The sequence below is a fragment of the Filicampus tigris genome, chromosome 1, assembly GCF_054856515.1.
Source record: "Filicampus tigris isolate MCC_2025a chromosome 1, RoL_Ftig_1.0, whole genome shotgun sequence".
NCBI lineage: Eukaryota > Metazoa > Chordata > Actinopteri > Syngnathiformes > Syngnathidae > Filicampus > Filicampus tigris.
Window position 1 is genome coordinate 16,384,276 of NC_141217.1, and position 18,075 is coordinate 16,402,350.

The 18,075-nt window shown below is 42.1% G+C and overlaps 1 protein-coding gene across 3 annotated transcripts in view; it reads left to right on the forward strand.

The window, feature by feature from the left end:
• LOC147153001 (signal peptide, CUB and EGF-like domain-containing protein 3) overlaps positions 1 to 18,075 on the forward strand; it is a 92,218-nt gene that overhangs the window by 53,745 nt on the left and 20,398 nt on the right. For 2 of the 3 annotated variants that reach the window (XM_086014393.1, XM_086014478.1), the window contains exons 5-7: positions 2,031 to 2,177; positions 5,467 to 5,583; positions 11,584 to 11,631. In XM_086014393.1, the coding sequence (XP_085870519.1) occupies positions 2,031 to 2,177; positions 5,467 to 5,583; positions 11,584 to 11,631 (312 nt within the window). The remainder of the gene's footprint in view (positions 1 to 2,030; positions 2,178 to 5,466; positions 5,584 to 11,583; positions 11,632 to 18,075) is intronic. The other variant, XM_086014563.1, reaches the window with a different exon arrangement.

Here is an 18,075-nt window from a genome sequence, read left to right on the forward strand (position 1 = left end):
CAGTGATTAGCGATAGCGGCATCAGCCCCATAACACAACAGAGTGTAACTTGCCACTAAATTAGTGACACGGTACAACGCTAGGTTTTGAATTTATCGTGAAACAAGTGATACAATGTGGGTAAATAAATGCCTTCCTCTGTCATAATACACAGTAATTTAAATTGTGCTTTAGTTTCCCTTCCTATACATTCTTACATTCAATCAATAAACCAATCAATCAAACCTGTAGATATATAGGACCTTTCATGCTTAAAACGTAAAGCAAAGTGTTTCACAAAACAGATGATAACATAAAATCGAATTCACGTGCAAGCAAACAACATTATTAGGATTAGCCGTAGTCTGTTTTCACCACAATTTTTTGTTACAATTGTTTTTATGTGACATTCTTTAACATACCTGTCACTATGTGGCAATCGTGACATTAATGTCAGTCCGCTAAATAGTGCACTGGAAGTGGTTTGAATTGGTTTCAAATAAGAGCGCTAACAGGAAGTGCTGTGTCAGCTCCCTAAATGTTGCTGACTAAACAGCGTTTGATAACTCTGCCTTGCTACGAGTGAAGTGTCTTATCTGATGTTATGTACACTCGCCTATTGGTCCCTTTTTCCCCGTTTGTCTATTTGAACTATTTATATTCTCATACTTGTTCAAAGTGTTTTGATCATTTGTTCATTTTTTTTTAAATTTTAGATTTAGATTGATACACTAATAAAACGTTGAGAGTTCATGAAACTCCAGGGTTGAAAATGAATCCCGCTGTGCTTCCATATCAATATTGAAGTGATAACTGTCTGACGAACAATCAACGGAGATCAGCGTATCTAGCGCAAAATTGGGACGGTATAAGTCGGATATTTTGGGGATCTTTTCCAATTATACTGCTTGAAAATGTGCACCCTATCAAACCGAAACACTTCAGACTCAAAATAGTCATACTGAGTCGGATTGCATAAAAACAGAGGAAAAGCGTTAACACAAGTTATGGTAAGTGAAGTTAAAGTCTATAAATATGCAATTAGGCCTGTTTCCGGCATGCTGAGATTGTTCTCCTGCTGTAGCCCCTGAGTCAGTAACTGTACGACAAGCACACGCAAGTCTCAAGAGTAAGAATGCACAAGGTTATACAAGCCTTAAAAGGTTACAATGCACAGGTGCAAATGATTAAAATTACAGGAAAATGTTGGTTTATTATGGAAGTCAGCCCTCCAAATGCCCTTCGGAGCGGCAGCCGATTTAATGAGACATTAATGGAGATATCTTGGTGCTCCCAGTCTCCCCTGCGCACCACACGAGAAAGAGAAGGAGATGAAATCTGTTTGGTTTTTAATGAGCCAGGGAGCTGGGGTACGTCACTTCGTCTGTGGCGGCGCTTGGGTTTCACAACAAATACATCAAATATCACTCTTCTCCAGCCAAGGAAGTTGTCTTGATTACAGCACAGAGCAAAGCAGTGAGAGAACTACTCGTGTTATACTGCACGAGGTTCCCAAGTGGTAGAGATCATGTAGGGGGCTCATCCTTCCCCCCTTGATCAAACAGTACACTTCATGCGATAACATTGATATTCCTCATTGAAGCGCTTCAAACTTGATGACTTATAAAAGTATACCGTGACATCCTTATTTCGTCTCTTTTGATCTGTGTTCCCACAGAGTTTTTTTGGTCTTTTCCCCCCCTTCTTTCCTTCCTTTATGCCGATTACCTCAATTAAAATTACAAGTGTAGAGGATCAGCCCCCTGCTGAGAGTTTTATCCTTTTTCTGTAGGCAGCCTCCTTTTTATAGGCTGAAACAAGTGAGCGTGTTCCAACAAGTGCTTGGAGTGGCGCGAAGGGGCGCTATGCATGTCAGTCACCAACAGTAGGCACCGATGTGATTTTAGGGCACGTGACAGCTATGTGGACATTTTAACCCCGCTCGCCAGCCCTGATCATTTGAAACCTACCTTGCTGTAAGACATGCAAAGCGACGTGAAATCTGCGCAATATGCAAGGAGTAAAAAAGCTCTCTGCCTTTCCCTTCACAGTGCGACCGGAAGGAACAAAGGAGGGACCCACCTGCATGGACAAGAATCATGGCTGTGCGCACATCTGCAGGGAAACGCAGAAGGGTGGCATCTCCTGCGAATGTCGACCTGGATTCCAGCTCACACGTAACATGAAGGACTGCAAATGTAAGGCATAACTCATGGTTCACTTCCTTGGCACAGGCAAGCGCGTGCGCACACACGCACGCACGCGGGAAAAAAAAGGGAAGGATTTATAGGCTCCTCAGGAGAAGGTGATAGGGGTTGGAAACCTGCCCGTGATGTATAATTGCACTCATTCCGCAAATACCTTCAGGACAGATTCAAAGAAGACATTTACATTACATTACCAGGCAGGAACTAATCTTCTAAATGATCCTCATCAAGAAAAGCATGTTTGTCAAATAGGGAATGATCATTTACACAACCAGGGCAAGTGTGGAGGTTATGCGAAGGGGGCCGCTCTGACGGACAGCGCACACTTCCTGTTGCTGTGCAACCAAGATCATCCTGTCAGAGCTGAGGCCACGGTTGATGGGGGATTTGTCTGTGTTTGGACAAGGATTGGAGAAGTGTTATTCTATAGTTTTTCTGTGACAGCCCAGGAAAAGGGCAAAAGGGGCTGGGATGGTCGAGTGTAGACAGGATGGCGGTGGAAGCCTGGAGCTCCCTGGTGCTCTTTTTCACTCTGTCATCACAGGTGTGTTAAAAGTGCCAAAGCTGAGGCTTCCTTCAGCAGCCAGCGCAGAAATGTGGACTTTACAAAAAAAATGGCAAAGTCAAGTCAACGTGTGCACACGCATAGAACAACAAATGTCGACCTCTCGTTCATTTCAAGAGAAACCGCGCTGATGTGGGGTGTTCAGGAAAGGGGGCAAATTTAACTGTGATTATGATCACAAGTACTTCTGGTGATGTAATTCCACTTTTGCAAATGTGTTCTTTATATGACAACCCATGTTATTATTGATTAATGTTATTAGTGTTTGTGTGACTTCTGATTTATTTTTTTTCAGAAGTGATATGATACGGTACATGACAGTCTAGCAAAACATCAAATGTTTTGCCCCTAAAAGTTTCATATTGTAGAAGATTCCATATTGGTGAAGGTTCCAACAAGGGCATCTAACACCCATGACCAAGTTTATAGCAACATGAAGGCTGTGCCTAGGCCCCATTTTGGACAATCTGACCACATATGCGGGTTCCTCTACTCCACTGACAGGCAGCTCCTTAAACAGACCCCCCAGTAAACAAAACAGTTACACTTTGGAATGAAGAGACTTATCTTGTACTTTAGCACAGTTTCTATTCTACTAACTGGGATTTGTTTAAAGACTGCCACTGGATGTGAGGACTGCTCTGAGGACTCAGAGGAATATGCGTCAGTCGTCACAGATTACATCAGCACATGCATCGATAACATCGTCCCCACCAAACCGCGAGACAGTACAGCCGAAGCTGGGGGAATACTGCGCTGAGTTTGGATTCATATAGGAAGGCCTCACACACCTCCGACAGCGGAGCAACGCCATCATGGCCAGTAGCAACAACAACACACTGCCAGATGAACTGAGCAATTTCTCCACTCAGCAGTGACCAACGCAGCACGATTGTAGCAACAGAGGCAGCACAAAGCCCCCGCCCTCACTGCATCATCAGCCGAGGTGTGTCAAGTTCTGAGGAGTAGCCGTTCACATTTCCAGCTGAGTTCTGAAGGTTTGCTCTTCAGAGCTGACGAAGGTGTTTTTTCAGACATCTTTTAACCTGTCGCTCATTCACTGATCTGTGTACACCTGTTTCAAAATCACCGCCGTATTGCCCCTCCCCAAGAAAAAAACATCTAACCTGTCTAAATGACAACCGCCCATTGCACCCATCTCAGTAGTGATGAAGTGCTTTTAGGAAGTAGTTATGACACACGTCGCTTATTGTCAGAGTCACTCTACTGACAATGCCGTCAACACCGTCATCCTTAAGGCCTAGATACACCGATCCGGCATTGGCCAACTGTCACCCACGCCTCCCCCCTGTGGTGTCGGGCCGACTGTCTGCACGTTGCACTGGAAGAATACACCGCAACGACAGACAGCGACGCTGACCATTAAAGTCCCTTCTGCGCATGCGTGCGATGTTATACCCCTCCATACCATCGGCGGCGGTAGTCACTATTCTTCATGGTTAGAAAAGGCCAACCAGAAAGCTATTGGCCGGGGAGGATTATAAAAACATAAACAATGCATCCAGCTATATTTTTTGCTAACGATGAACTCCCCTGCGAAGCAAACCCTCACGCTCTTGACAGTATCGTGAAATGCTTACATTGTCAACCCTCCCTCTTGTACCTGTAAGAAGATTACTAAGGTGTGCTCACTGTTTATCTGCATTTCTCACTGCCTGTTACTGCCCCGTACGCTGATTCGCTAGCTAGCAGCCAATCAGAGAGGCCAAATGTCACGACTCACGACGCCGATTCAACATGCTGAAACACCCATCAGACGCTTCCCGACAGGGTCCGATGTTACGACGATGTTCGCTACATCAATCAGACGGCGCAATCAAACTTATGTTCGAATGCTGTTTATACAGCTCAGCATCAACACCGTCATCTCAAGAAGACTGGCTGAGAAGTTGCTTAGCCCCGGACTTTCGAATTCCCCCCAAACGGTTCAGCAACTTGTACAGATGCACAGGAGAGAGCATCTTGACCAACTCAATCACAGTCTGGGATGGGAACTGCCATCGTACAAGACAGGAAGACTCTGCAGCGTGTCATTAAAAATGGCATGTGTGGCGTGGGCCTTCACACAACTATGCCTCATATATGACAACCGTGCCAGAACGAACATTATCAGAGAAAGCGCTCATCCACAACTCACACTTTTCAAACTTCCATCTGGCAGCTGCTATTAGAGCATCACAGCCAGAACAACAAGACTAAAAAGCAGGTTCTCCCCACATACCATCAGATTGCCTAACAAATGACATCACAAACTGTCAACCACACCATGCATTATGATTATAATCTGCTCATGTGCACGTTTACACTGTGCAATAATTCTGAAACTTGCAATGTTTGAATAGTCGAATGCCTGTACCTTTGAACGTTATATTCATATTTTTCTCTTACTATTATTACTAATGAAGTTGAATACAGTCCTTTAAAAAAGTTGGTTTTGAATTGTACCGGTACTTATGTACATTGCCTAGTCCCCCCACCCCCAATTTTCATTCAGTATTTATATCTCATTTAAAATGGCCTCATTTTTTTTCATCATTTATATTTTTTGTCCAAGTCAATATGGAGCCACATTTTACCTTGTGCAGGTCAATTACTAATACCCTTCCTCATTTATTTGTCACTTGTCTGAAAAAGAAACACATATCTCCCCCTGAATAAAAGTCCATGTTATCTTGATTCTGTGCTCTTTGGTAGTGACGTGTAACTATGGAAACGGTGGTTGCCAGCACATCTGCGAGGAAACAGACCATGGCCCCAAGTGTTCGTGCCACATGAAGTTTGTCCTGCACACGGATGGGAAGACTTGTGTTGGTGAGTCTTAACACCCTCACGCGTCTTGCAAGAAAAATACTGTCAATAACAAAACCCCCAAATTATTCTGTCAGTATCCAATATCCTCAAGAAAATTCCATTTTTTTTTTTGCAATTGGTTCTATTGTGCTACTTGAAATACATGCCTCGCTCCAGTAGCTGTGAGCCTTTTCTCTTGATGTGTGACATACAAGGGTAAAAGGCTACCACCGACTGTGCTTTCCCTTTGCTGCTGCTCCAATAACCTCTCACTTCCTGCATCTGCTATGGCTTCTCTTCCTCTTCCTCCTCCTCCTCCTCCTCCTCCTCTTGGCTGGACTTTGTGCAACAGCTCTAGCGGTGCCTCTCCATTTCTGCAGCCATGCAGACAGACACACACCCTCCATTAGTTCCTGGGTCAATTCCTCCGCTGCTGCCCATTGGGGATTAACTCACACACCCGACCTAACCTTCCATTGACATTTATCAGTGTTTGCCTCAGTTGACTTAGGTTGAGTAAAAATCATTCAGCTCCTAGAGCATATTGAACCGTGCTGAAGGGCAGTTTTCCATCAGATGGGACCTTCAAGCGCAGAGCAGTCAAAGCACAGGTCTTGCTGTGTACTTTACACCTGCGCAGGCATTCAGTTATATGATGATGAGTCATATGCTTTGACCTGGCACTCAGTGGAAGTCATTTTGAGACTTGTCATTGCTGAAGACGGTTTCTTATTATTTTTGTATGTTCATCCAAGGCTTGTGAATGCAATAGAAACTCCTACTTACAGTAGTTACTACGATGCGATGCTTATTACCTGTGTTTATGTTGGGCTGGAAGGACGAGTGTATTGCCAGAATTTGATGCCACTATTTCAGAACAGGCGGTTGTGATGATTGATTGGTTTTGGGAGATGTTGAAGTTGAGAGCTTGGTTTGGCGAGCAGCTGATCCTCTTTACTACCGCAAATGCCATACAGGCCAGTCCTGTGTCAAGGTCTGGTCAACCAACCTTCCATTATTGCGAGGCCAACGGGATGCCACAAATTTGACCACAACCAAATTGCACATCTTAGCCAAGCCATTCCCAAAGCAGAGCACACGTACTGTTGATGGGCCAGGCGGAAGATAAAAGCTCCGATTCCCCTGCAGAATCAGACTGTACATCTCCTCGACACTCTATTAGTTAATGAAACCTCAGGCAAGCAAATATGCTGCCAAATGAACCACTGATGAGCTGCTAAGTGATGAGAACGCCTCCACCGCTACTGTTTCCACTGTGAAGTAATCACATCCCTTTAGCATAGACAGACTTCTCATTTTTCGTCCTTAATAAATACAAACTTTCTTAAAATCATAATACATTTACAAAGTAAGATTGGTAGAAGCTTGGTTCAACTTTTGTCAAAGATAATCATTTTAATTCCACACTGTGTTCATTATCAACTCACCCAGATGGTCATTTCCAGACTTGTTTCGTGGAAACTGTTCTTATTTTTGACCTAAAAAGAAAAAATGATCTTGATAAGTAATCCTATTGTAAGTAAACAAAAATTTATTTTTCTGAGTAAAGTTTTACAACTAACATTAAATTAGAATTGCTAGTAAGAAGCTAAAACCAATGTTTGCGGGAGATGCTAAGCGAAGAGTGCCTTTTTCGTTTCACATTTTAAATGTCACATAAATTACATAACTTTTCAATTGAAGAAATATGTGAATAAATCCAATTAAAGTTTGAATTCATCTGTTTTTAATGACAAGCACATTAAAAATGAGTGCATGCCTTAGCTTACATCAGGCAAGGTTGTGTGTGCATTTTATTTCATGGAAGTCATGTTCACTGTATTTGTAAGGGTTATCTGGCAATTTACCAGCCGCACACCAAGTGATGTGGCTGAACCCGACTGAACTCCTGCACAGTGTGTGGGGTTCGGTAAGTAGTTTTCACACAAATTAATAACTCTTCAATAAGGAGGAAACAGCTCGCTTAGTTGCTCTGAGATTTTTTCATTAAAACTGGAAAAAGAAACAAGCCATTCAAAAAGAATTCACAAACTAGTTTGGAGTTTATTTCATTTGCAATGAATATTTCACCACTTTTTTTTGTTTTCTTAAATAACATAATTTATTGTTGGTAATTATCAAATTTTATTGAATTTTCGGCTTGTTATTCTAGTTTTAAAACCGGTTACTGTCATAAAGGGATAGAATTATTTGTTTTAAGAATTCTAGCCAAGCAAATTTTGTTCACAGCATTGGCAAATTTTCTTCTCACTCAAAATAAGAAAATCTGAACAAATTTGAAATCTGGTGAGCATTTGCAGTATTCTGTAGATGCATGTCATTCATCGTTTGGCGTGTCTTTTATACCTCTTGCCGCAGTTTCTATTGTGGTGTCTTACATCCATTTTGTAAAATACACCAAATCCTGCTCAACTTGGAAGTGTGCTTGATCCCATTATGTCTCAACTGTTTTGGAGTCGTCGTGTGTTTGGCTTTAAAGTCAGCTGGGTGTGGAAGACATGCACTTTTCTTGCCTACACACGCACGCACACACACACAAACACACAAGCACTTTAAGAAATATTTGCTCAGTCGCCCATTCGAACTCCACAATCAGATGTTTGATTTAAACCGTCAAAGCCAGGTTTATTTTTGCATAAAATGTCTGTGTACCATGCTGGTTCAGATGTCAGAAAGGAGTGGCCATCATGTGGAAATGTTCACGCTGTTGGCAAATCATAAACATTCACAAATAGCAGGCAGATGCAGACATGCTCAGGAGTTCAGTCATCTAAAGAGTTGGCCACACATTGCAACGCACACACACAGACACACACGAGCACACACACAGTTATACAAAGATACTCACAAATATACAGTGCATATCGAGCATGCATGTATCACATGCATGTAGACGCACGCATATTGCCCAGAACGTAAACACATTTAGCTTTCATTTCAGGTGGTCTTACATTCATGCTGGCATAACTGTTTGTGCCCTTTCCCCCTGGCTGCTGATACTTGTTTCTGGATGTTGCATGTCGAGATGGTGGCGGGGTGGGGAAGCCGATTAGGTGGATGTGCATGCTTTGTAGTATTGATTTATTTCTGTCTTAATCTGGTGCCTCATATGTAAGTAGGTAATCAATTACCGGTAAAGTGAAAATGCAACGATGTAAATTTGACACACTGCAGAGAAAAGTGTTAATTACAAGCCTGCCAAATTTGAATTGAAAACAAAAAATCGGCAAATACATGAACTGAGGCTTTAAAATGAAGAATTTAAATGTTCTCTCAGCTTTCATATATGGAAAGCGTGTCTATTGGAAACATTGAAAAAAACACCCGCTCGACTCATCCGTCTTTGAAATACCTTATACAGCTATATTGTTTACTTAAATACCTTATACATACCTATAGGCCAGGGTCTGCAACTAAGTTTGACTCCAGGCCAAAGTTCTTTTCCCAACAATTCAATCACGGGAAAAAATGTAAAAATAACATTTTCATCAGGCAAACCCTGTTTTCCCTAGAACAAATAGCGCTTGCACTCGTACCCTAAATTGCCATTCACTATTCGTGTTGATAGAAGTGAATTCCTTCTGAATGTATTTGAATAGGTTCCTTTAGGGGAAATCAACTCAAACATATATTTTTTTCAAGAATATGTTCTATGCAGGCCCTCTAGTTAAAACACGGCATTCTGAATAATATTGCGTTTGTGGAATATGAGTTAAGCAGCAAAATCCATCACTTTTCAGCCATCTCAGGGGGCGGCCATTTTGTCACTTCTGTCGACTGAAAATGACATCAAAGTTACTCAGGGCTCAGGTAACGACCAATCACGGCTCAGCTTCAGAAAACAGGTGAGCTGTGATTGGTCGTTACCTGAGCCCCGAGCAACTGTGATGTCATTTTCAGTCGACAGAAGTGACAAAATGGCCGCCCCCGGAGATGGCTAAAATGGGTGGATTAACTCTTATTCCACAAACGCAATATTTATCAGAATGCCTTGTTTCAACTAGTGGGCCTGCATAGAACATATTCTTGAAAAAAATATATGTTTGGGTTGCCTTCTCTTTAAGTATTTTACAAAGCCTCACATTCACTTATCTGAAAACAATGTAATGAACTTGATAGTGCACTTGGACATAGAAACATTTTTGTTTTAAGGTTAAAATGGCAGGTTTTCTCGCTATGCTATGGCTAAAGTTGCACCTCGGGTCGTTTTTTTTTTTATGCCTGTTGGTGGTGACTACGCGTTCTGCGAACATTTTGCATGGTTGCTAGCTAGCTGGCTAGCCAGGAGACATTTCTCCGGTGCCTACTTGTGTCGTTTGTTGGTGTGCGTGATGAAGTGAATGAGAGGCCGGCAGTAGACTATCAACAGAGGCGTTGATGCACTGTGCCTTTGTTGACCCTACTACTTGGCATTTTATTTGGCGCTCATTAACTGGCTAACTATCCCCAGCCGCCGAGCTAGCTCGAAGGTAAGCGCGCTCCAAACCATACATGCGCACTCCCCGTATACCTATGTCACACATACTGAGCTCCCCATGACCTTCAAGTTTGACCTCAAACAATATGGCAAGATTTGTTCTGATCCAAGTCGGAAAAATATGATCAGCGATCTCTTGTCCACGCCCACTCGAATCCCAATTTCAATCACCACCGATTCATACACTGCTGTAGTCTATTATCAGTTTTTTCATCAACACCATCTGGTGGGTGTGCTATAATTGGTGGCTGGCCAATTATGGCCTGCGGGCCGATAGTTACCAACTTCTGCTATAGGTTTACGTTTGAGCTGCGAAAATATATCTGCTTAAAGCCTCCGGTGCGTAGCTCACACAGGGCCATTGCCGTGCTTTTCATTCTCCGAGACGACTCAGGATAGCTAGCTCGCAGGCTAACGACATGTTTCAGAACGCCGGAGTTGTGAGTCATTTTTAAATCATTTGGCAAGATAAGCAGCTATGGATCATGCACTTCCTAACCAGATGTATGACAAAAATGTATGGACAAAATATTTGCCAGCCTGCAAAAGGTGAATGTATGAATTGGGAATTTTTGTATGATTTTGTAAACCCAAGATATTCTTCAAAAAATGCTGATGAATCTCCAATATGCATTTTCTATTAATTATCTCACCCCCCCCCCCCCCCAAAATACAAAAAATACCAACAACAAAATGCATATATATTCATAATTTCCCCCACAAAATAATGTTGTTTTTTTCCTGGTACATAAATTGAGTGGCCACTCAGTGTGTGGGCACGGGCCACACTTCCAACTGCCCATCCCTGATCTAACTTCCATGTTAGTATCTAATTGAGTGTGCCATTGAATCTTTGGACAAATGTGCCCCCTCTATAATTTATCAAACTAAAAGCCTATCAAACCAAAGCATGTTTTGCTGGAGCTACTGACCGCTGAATAACCTGACATTGTTGAGAAAAATCACGGTGTAATACTAAAAAGTATCTGACACTACAAGGAAGCATAAAACACAAGTCGTCCCGTCTTTCAGCTTGCAGCACTAACCATTCCTCACTCTGTCTGACCACGCTCACAATACTCACGCTTCCCAGCAAAAAGGCTCAACTTACACACAAATCCCAACTACACTGAACTTGTTCTGAAGTGTGAGGAGCATTTATTTGCATGACATGCATGCTGTGCCATAACACTTTTACCTTGAGATGTCACCTTCATTTTAATTTTTTTTAGTTTTACAAGAACTTGACTATTAAGATTTTAAAAACCATCATAGTTTTGTCATGCTGTTGTTGCCAATAAGAGTCTCCCATTTACAAGATGCCTAATGTCATTTTCACCTTTTGTATTATTAGACAGCTCAGAAGACATAATTCCTCCTCATCATGTTACTTCTTTGTACGCGCTGTGAAGCTCAGATGATTTATGACAAACAGGAATGCTGCAAGGTTCAAGTGTAACGCAGGACTAAAGTGGTGTTTTTGCAATGTGTGTGTGTGGGCGTGGGTGTGCGTGTGCATGCAGGGGAGAGGAGTGTCCAGTCCCAGGCAGCCCCACAGCTGTTCCCTAATGGTAAATATGTGTTCCTCTGACTCCTCTCTCTAGGGGTACACGGGTGTGGGGAGTGTAGGAAGCTAACCTCACAGACACCTATCAGGCCCTTCCCACCCACAGGGGGCATCATCCCTATGACCCTTGACCTCTTCTATCTTCCTCTTTCTTCTCTGAATGCCCTCTCAATAACAACTGTTGCCTGTGTCAAAACACACCTTTTTCAAAACACAGTTGCAAATACAGTTCTTCCAACAAGTGGTAGGAACTTTATGAAAGGATACTGAAGAGATACTCAGAGCCAGTTTGATTTGTTTGGTAATTTGCCAAGCACGCAAAAAAAAACAAAAAAAAACATCACTTTAACTGCGATGCCTTTAAAGATGTTTCTTTGTTTTGATCTAAGTGATTTGAGTGAAATGAAGCTTGCACTATTTCAAACTCTTAGTGTAAGTGTTCCCTGAATACTATTAGCACAGCCTATTAGCTTTGGTGTAGAAGCCAATAATGAGTCCATGATTGGCACTGGAACAAAGGCGGGCGGGGAAATGTGTTTAAAGAAGTACACGAGCCATGTGTAGCAGTAGAAGTGGAATTAACACATTATGAAAATGTGCAGTATAGCGTTGTCAAATTTACTAGATAGACACTTTGGTCATGATTTACAAAGATTTGAAATGGTGGGTGCAAAATTGCAAGTTTGCTGTATGCATGTTCTGATGAGTGTTATTCCTTTTTAGACTTTGTACAATGCAGCCCTTTTTGGATGGAATCTCGCTTAAAGGGTGAAGTGTGCAAGATGTTGGCAAGATTTGAATGTAGCTTCACGTCACTAATCCCCCCTACGCACTCCCCCCCAGTTTTCTGACCAAAAGCCACGCCCCTCACCAAAGTGCAACTCACGCACCATTACCTGCCTTACAGATGTTCCGTGCCCAAAATGATCTGATATTGAAAATATGCCATTCGGCCATTGTCAAACCAATATTAAACCACACCGGAGATTTATCTGCATCTGTGAGATACACTTTGAAGCGGCAAGGGCTCATTTTACCATGCAGAGCGGACGGAACAGTGAACGCCGTGCCTTCTCTAGCGCTTTGTTGTGAAAAAAAAAAAGAAGAAAACACTTTTTTGTGTCTCCGAAAAAAAACATACAAAGTATCTTTCCAAGCTTCAACAAAATGGCATCACTAGCAATACCGGTAATGGTAATGTTCAATTCCTTCTTTTTAGCTTTTGAGGCTACTTCTCTCTGGTTCTCTTTTCCAGTTGTATGCCCAGGCATACAGGCATTCATTTCCATCCACAGGTGGAGGCTGCAGTTAATAAACAGGTCCTTGTGAGACCGCGAGGGTGTGCCCGCGAAGGTGTGCTCCAGAAATGTTTTTAAAACACCCATCGGGTCACACCTTGTGCCTCTACAGTCTCGGATTGGCTAGTGGCGGCGTGACAAGGTTTAAAAGAATAAGTGAAATTAAAATCAAGGCATAACATTTGATGATTTTCAAAAGATCATTTTAAAAGTGTTTTTTTTTTATGGTTTTATCATATAAAATCATATCATCTTTGATATCCACCTCCACCATTGCTTAGTCCGTCCCTTTTTTAAAACTTGTCATCCCCCGTCCTCTGTCCCAAAAATGGGCGTCCGTCCGGGACAGAGGAACTGACCTTTCCGCCCCCGGGACGGAATGCCCAGTTCTGGTATTCTGCTTGAGATGTGTTGACATTGTAATGATCATTTTACAGCAGTATAAGTCTGGGTCTGTCAACATGAATTCAAATTGAGCTGTAGTTGTAGCTTGATAGACATCCAGTACTCATTAATCAATTGGATCTTTTGTCTTTTAATAACAGCTAAATATTTGCTAGATAAAGTTGGGATATTTGTATCTCTAACAAATATTCTGTCATTTTGAATTTGTTGCCTGCAACGCGTTCCAAAAAAGCTGGGACGGGGGAACAAAAGCCTGGGAAAGTTGAGGAATGCTCAAAAAACACGTGTTTGTAACATTCCACAAGTCACCAGGTTAATTGGGAACAGGTGAGTGTCACGACTGGGTATAAAAGGAGCATCCCCGAAAGGCTTTGTTGTTCACAAGCAAGAAGGGGGCGAGGTTCACCACCGTGTGAACAACTGTGTGTGCAAATAGTCCAACAGGTTAAGAACAATATTTATCAACATACAATTAAAATAAATGTGGGGATTTTATCATCTAGGGTCAATTATAGCATCAATATCATCAATGAGTCAGTGACTCTGAAGAAATATGTGCACGTAAGTGGCAAGGCCAAAAATCAACACTGAATGCCTGTGACCTTTGATCTCTCAGTCAGTACTGCATGACTGCTGCATCTACATTATGCAAGTTAAAAGTGTACCCTGAAAAGCGAAAGCCATATATCAACAACACCCAGAAATGCCGCCAGCTTGTCTGGGCCGGAGCTCATCTGTCAGGGACTGAATTCAGAAAATTGTACAGTGGTCTGACGAGTCCACATTTCATGTTGTTTTTGGAAATCACGTACGGCGTGTCCTCCTGGCCAAAGTGGAAAAGGACCATACAGACTGTTGTCAGCAAGCATCTGTGAACACCAGCATCTGTGATGGTATGGGTGCGTGTTAGTGCCGATTGTAGCTTGCACATCCAGTGTGTGGGTACCATTAATACTGAAAGGGACATACAGGTTTTGTAGTAGCATACAGTGCCTTGAAAAAATGTACATGCCCTTTTTTTTCTCACATTTTGTGACCTTACAATCACAAACTTGAATGTACTTTGTTGAGATTTTATGTTATAGACAAACAGAAAGTAGCACATAATTGTGAGATGGAATGAAAATGATGTAGTGTTTTCAAAATGTAATACTCTGATACTGTAAATACTAGACTTTCCAACTATCTCATAGGCTATATTGGATCAGCCAAAACTTTGTGATCAGTTGTAATGTCTTCATTTGACAATCCAGTCAATGATGTCATTGATCAGCTCTGCTGTGGTGGCAAAAAATATTCATGTGTTAGAATGGTCCATTCAAAATCCAAGACCTAATCAAGACCTTTGCCTAAAAAAAAATAAAGGTATTTATCATTTCTGTTCCTCTTCCTCTTCTTTTGTGCTACTTTGTGTGAGTCAAAACATTGTAGGTCGTGGTTTTAAGGTGGCCGGCCACACGTGAAAAAGTTTAAGGGGTCCGAATAGTTTTTCAAGGCACTGTATGCTGCCATCCTATCACTGGCCACGTTCTGTATGTGTTCAAACTAAGTGGCTTCATAGTAGAAGAGTGTGACTACTATAATGGCCTGCCAGCAGTCCAGGCCTGTCTTCCATTGAAACTGTGTGGCGCCAAATAAGCACAAAATATGACAACGTAGAACCCGGATGCTGAAAAATTCCACCTACAAAGCTTCAACAAATAGTGTCGAAGGCTTATTGAGTGGTGTTAAAAGGAAAGGTGATGCAACAAGTAAACATGCACCTTATTTTTGGGAACATGTTCCACAACAAAAAAAAAAATCTAAATAAATCAATATTTTCTTTCGTTTGAACATTAATATCTTTGTCATGTATTAAATTCATGTGAGTCTGAAAGGGATTTGCAAATCAATGTAATTCATTTTTATTTACATTTCACACAACGTCACGCAACGAACTTTATTGGTATTGGGTAATTGGGAAACTCAGAGTGGGTAAAGGCTTGCCAGTTTAAAAAAAATCATGTTTTAAATATATCACATCAGAGGAAGAGGGAGGAGGCCCTCAAAGGAGCAGACTGCTTAAGGTAGGAATGGGAGACAATAGCTCGCTGAAGTTGTTACCACTGGATGCACATGAACAATGAGTTTTCACAATTGAACAGTCTGGTTTATTTCTGGATATTGTGGCCCAGTTTCTGCTATTTCTGTCCACGCAAATAGAAACATTAGGAGGGATAGGCTGATTTAGTACCCTGCTTTATCACATCAATTTCCTATGTAGATGTATAGCACACGGGAATTAGCGTTTGCTTTTTCTGGTGCACCTCAGGGGAACATCAGCCGGCGCTTGGACATAGCTTGATGTCTTATCCTGTGGTTTGTAAGTAGAGCTCAAGAGATTTCTTCAGCCATCCATTCTCTACATGGCTTATCCTGTTAAGTGTCGCAGAGTGCTGGAGCCTATCCAGCGGACTTTGGGCGAAAGACTGACTGCACCCTGAACTGGTCGCAGGGCACACATAGAGACGGATAACCATTTGCACTCACACCGTCACTGAGTGGGAAGTTATTTGTGGTAGCCTTAAGACATGAAATGACAAGTTACATGGAGTTAACTTGACAACACTTATAATGTAAGCTAGAAATCGGTGGCTTTTGTACCAAAAAAAAAAAAAAAAAGGAGTATTATGTGGGAGCTAAACCGCAGTGGCTCAGGTTCAGGCCGAAAACGTCATATCGGGAAAGAAATATCTGCCCGTTGTTAATTGCAGGTCCCAACCTGGTGATGTGGCTGGTGTGCATCCAAAACTCACAAAAGCTGACACATTCCAGAGCGGGTGCCTTTCGCCCGTCTACACTAAAGCAGAATGTCAGAAATACTTCTTTGCGCTCTTAGCACATGATCATTACAGTTGGTGGAGATGTCTGCCTAAGCATTTTACTGGCATGTCCTGACACTGTCTTATCGTCTTGTCTGCCAACTGTCTCTGCTCGCACTTTGCAATTATGTGAAACCACAGCACTGAACTCTCTGGTCTGGGGTTGTGGGCAGCGGAATCAGGTGGAAGGCACGTATACCCACTGCTCTCGGGTTGCACACCATCGTGTTGAGTTGTCTGTCGTTTTCCGACAAACAATGATTGCCGGCAGGACGTTCTGCCGGCTACGACACTCGACCAAATATTGTCAGCTGATTACAAAAAGGATTAAAGGGAAGTCAACGCAAACATTTTGTTTTCAAGAATATGATCTATGCAAGCCCACCAGTTGAAACAGAGCATTCTGATAAATATTGTGTTTGTGGAATAAGTGTTAATCCACTTGTTTTTAGCCATCTCTGGGGGCGACCATTTTGTCTTCTGTCAGCTGTCAATGACATCACAACTGCTCACAAGGACCAATCACGGCTCAGATTCAGAAAACAGGTCTGTCGTGATTGGTTGTTGTGAGCATTAGTGATGTCATTTTCAGTCGACAGAAGACAAAATGGCCGCCCACAGAGATGGCTAAAAACGAGTGCGTTTTGTTGCTTAACATATTCCACAAACGCAAAATTAATCAGAGTGTCGTGTTTCAACTAGTGGGCCTGCTGGGAACATATTCTTAAAAAAAATATGTTTGGGTTGATTTCCACTTTAACTCTCTAAAGTGCCTTAAACCTCTAAAACGCTGGACTAAAAGCAACCAAGGAAAGAAAATGTAGTATTACTAAATTGCTTCTCTTGATGTTATCTTTACCAAGTAGTTATGAGTCACCCAGGGCAACCCACATTTTCATAACAGTGTCTGGAATGTTCATTTAGTTGTGATCGAGCCAGACCTTTTTTTCTGCATCATGTATCTGATATATTGACGTGTACAGCCTTCAGCAACAACATGCACTGTTTTGATCTGGTGTCTATGAGACCGCTATTAAACATAAAATGACATCACGACAAGCACCTGTTTTGCTGGGATGCATCAATCCTGCTGTGTAGCTGAGAAGTTTTTTGGGGGGTTGTGCTCAGGAAAATTTTGTAGTGGCTGTAGTTATTTTTCTTTTTAATTTTTTTGTGAGAGTCAAGAATATTAACTATTGCTCCAGTGTGATCCTCATTTGCAATAAAAAGAAGAAAACCCAGTGCAACTGTGTTCACAGTTGACGAGTTACATCAAATTAAAGCGACTGTTCCGAATTCATTTGTTTTGTTTTTAACCTTATAAAACTGGCTATAAAGCAGCAAAAATCTTTTTGCACTGACTCCGGCCTCTTTGAGTTCATAATGCTTCTCCTGTGCCGTTGCTAAAAAATCACTGTGAAATTTGTTTCCACTCCGTCCCTGTCACATGAAACCCTGCCATCCCCTCTTGAGCGAGTGCCTCCATTTTTTTCTCATCAGCCGAGCCATGCAGCAGCCAGGTAGCCGAAATTGTTATTTTGTCCCCCAAGCACCTGCAAGCTTTTGTTGTAATCACAGAAAGTGCAATCAGAGCCCAAACAGTATCCAACTCCGAAACCCCGTTGGACTGTGTTTGCAACTAATCGTAACAGCACTGAGGTCAGAGCACGACTTTGCTGGTAACTATTATTATGGTCACTATTAACCATTATCGCTCTGTCATCATTCAGCATCCCTCTTCTGTCCCCTTCTTTCTTTTATGTTTCTGTGTACAACTACAACCTCTCCAGTGCTTCTTCTTTTCTTCTTTTTCCCTGACACAAAAGCTATTCGAATCTAACAGTGGGTCCTGAGACTTAAATAGGTCAGAGCAGCATCCTTGAT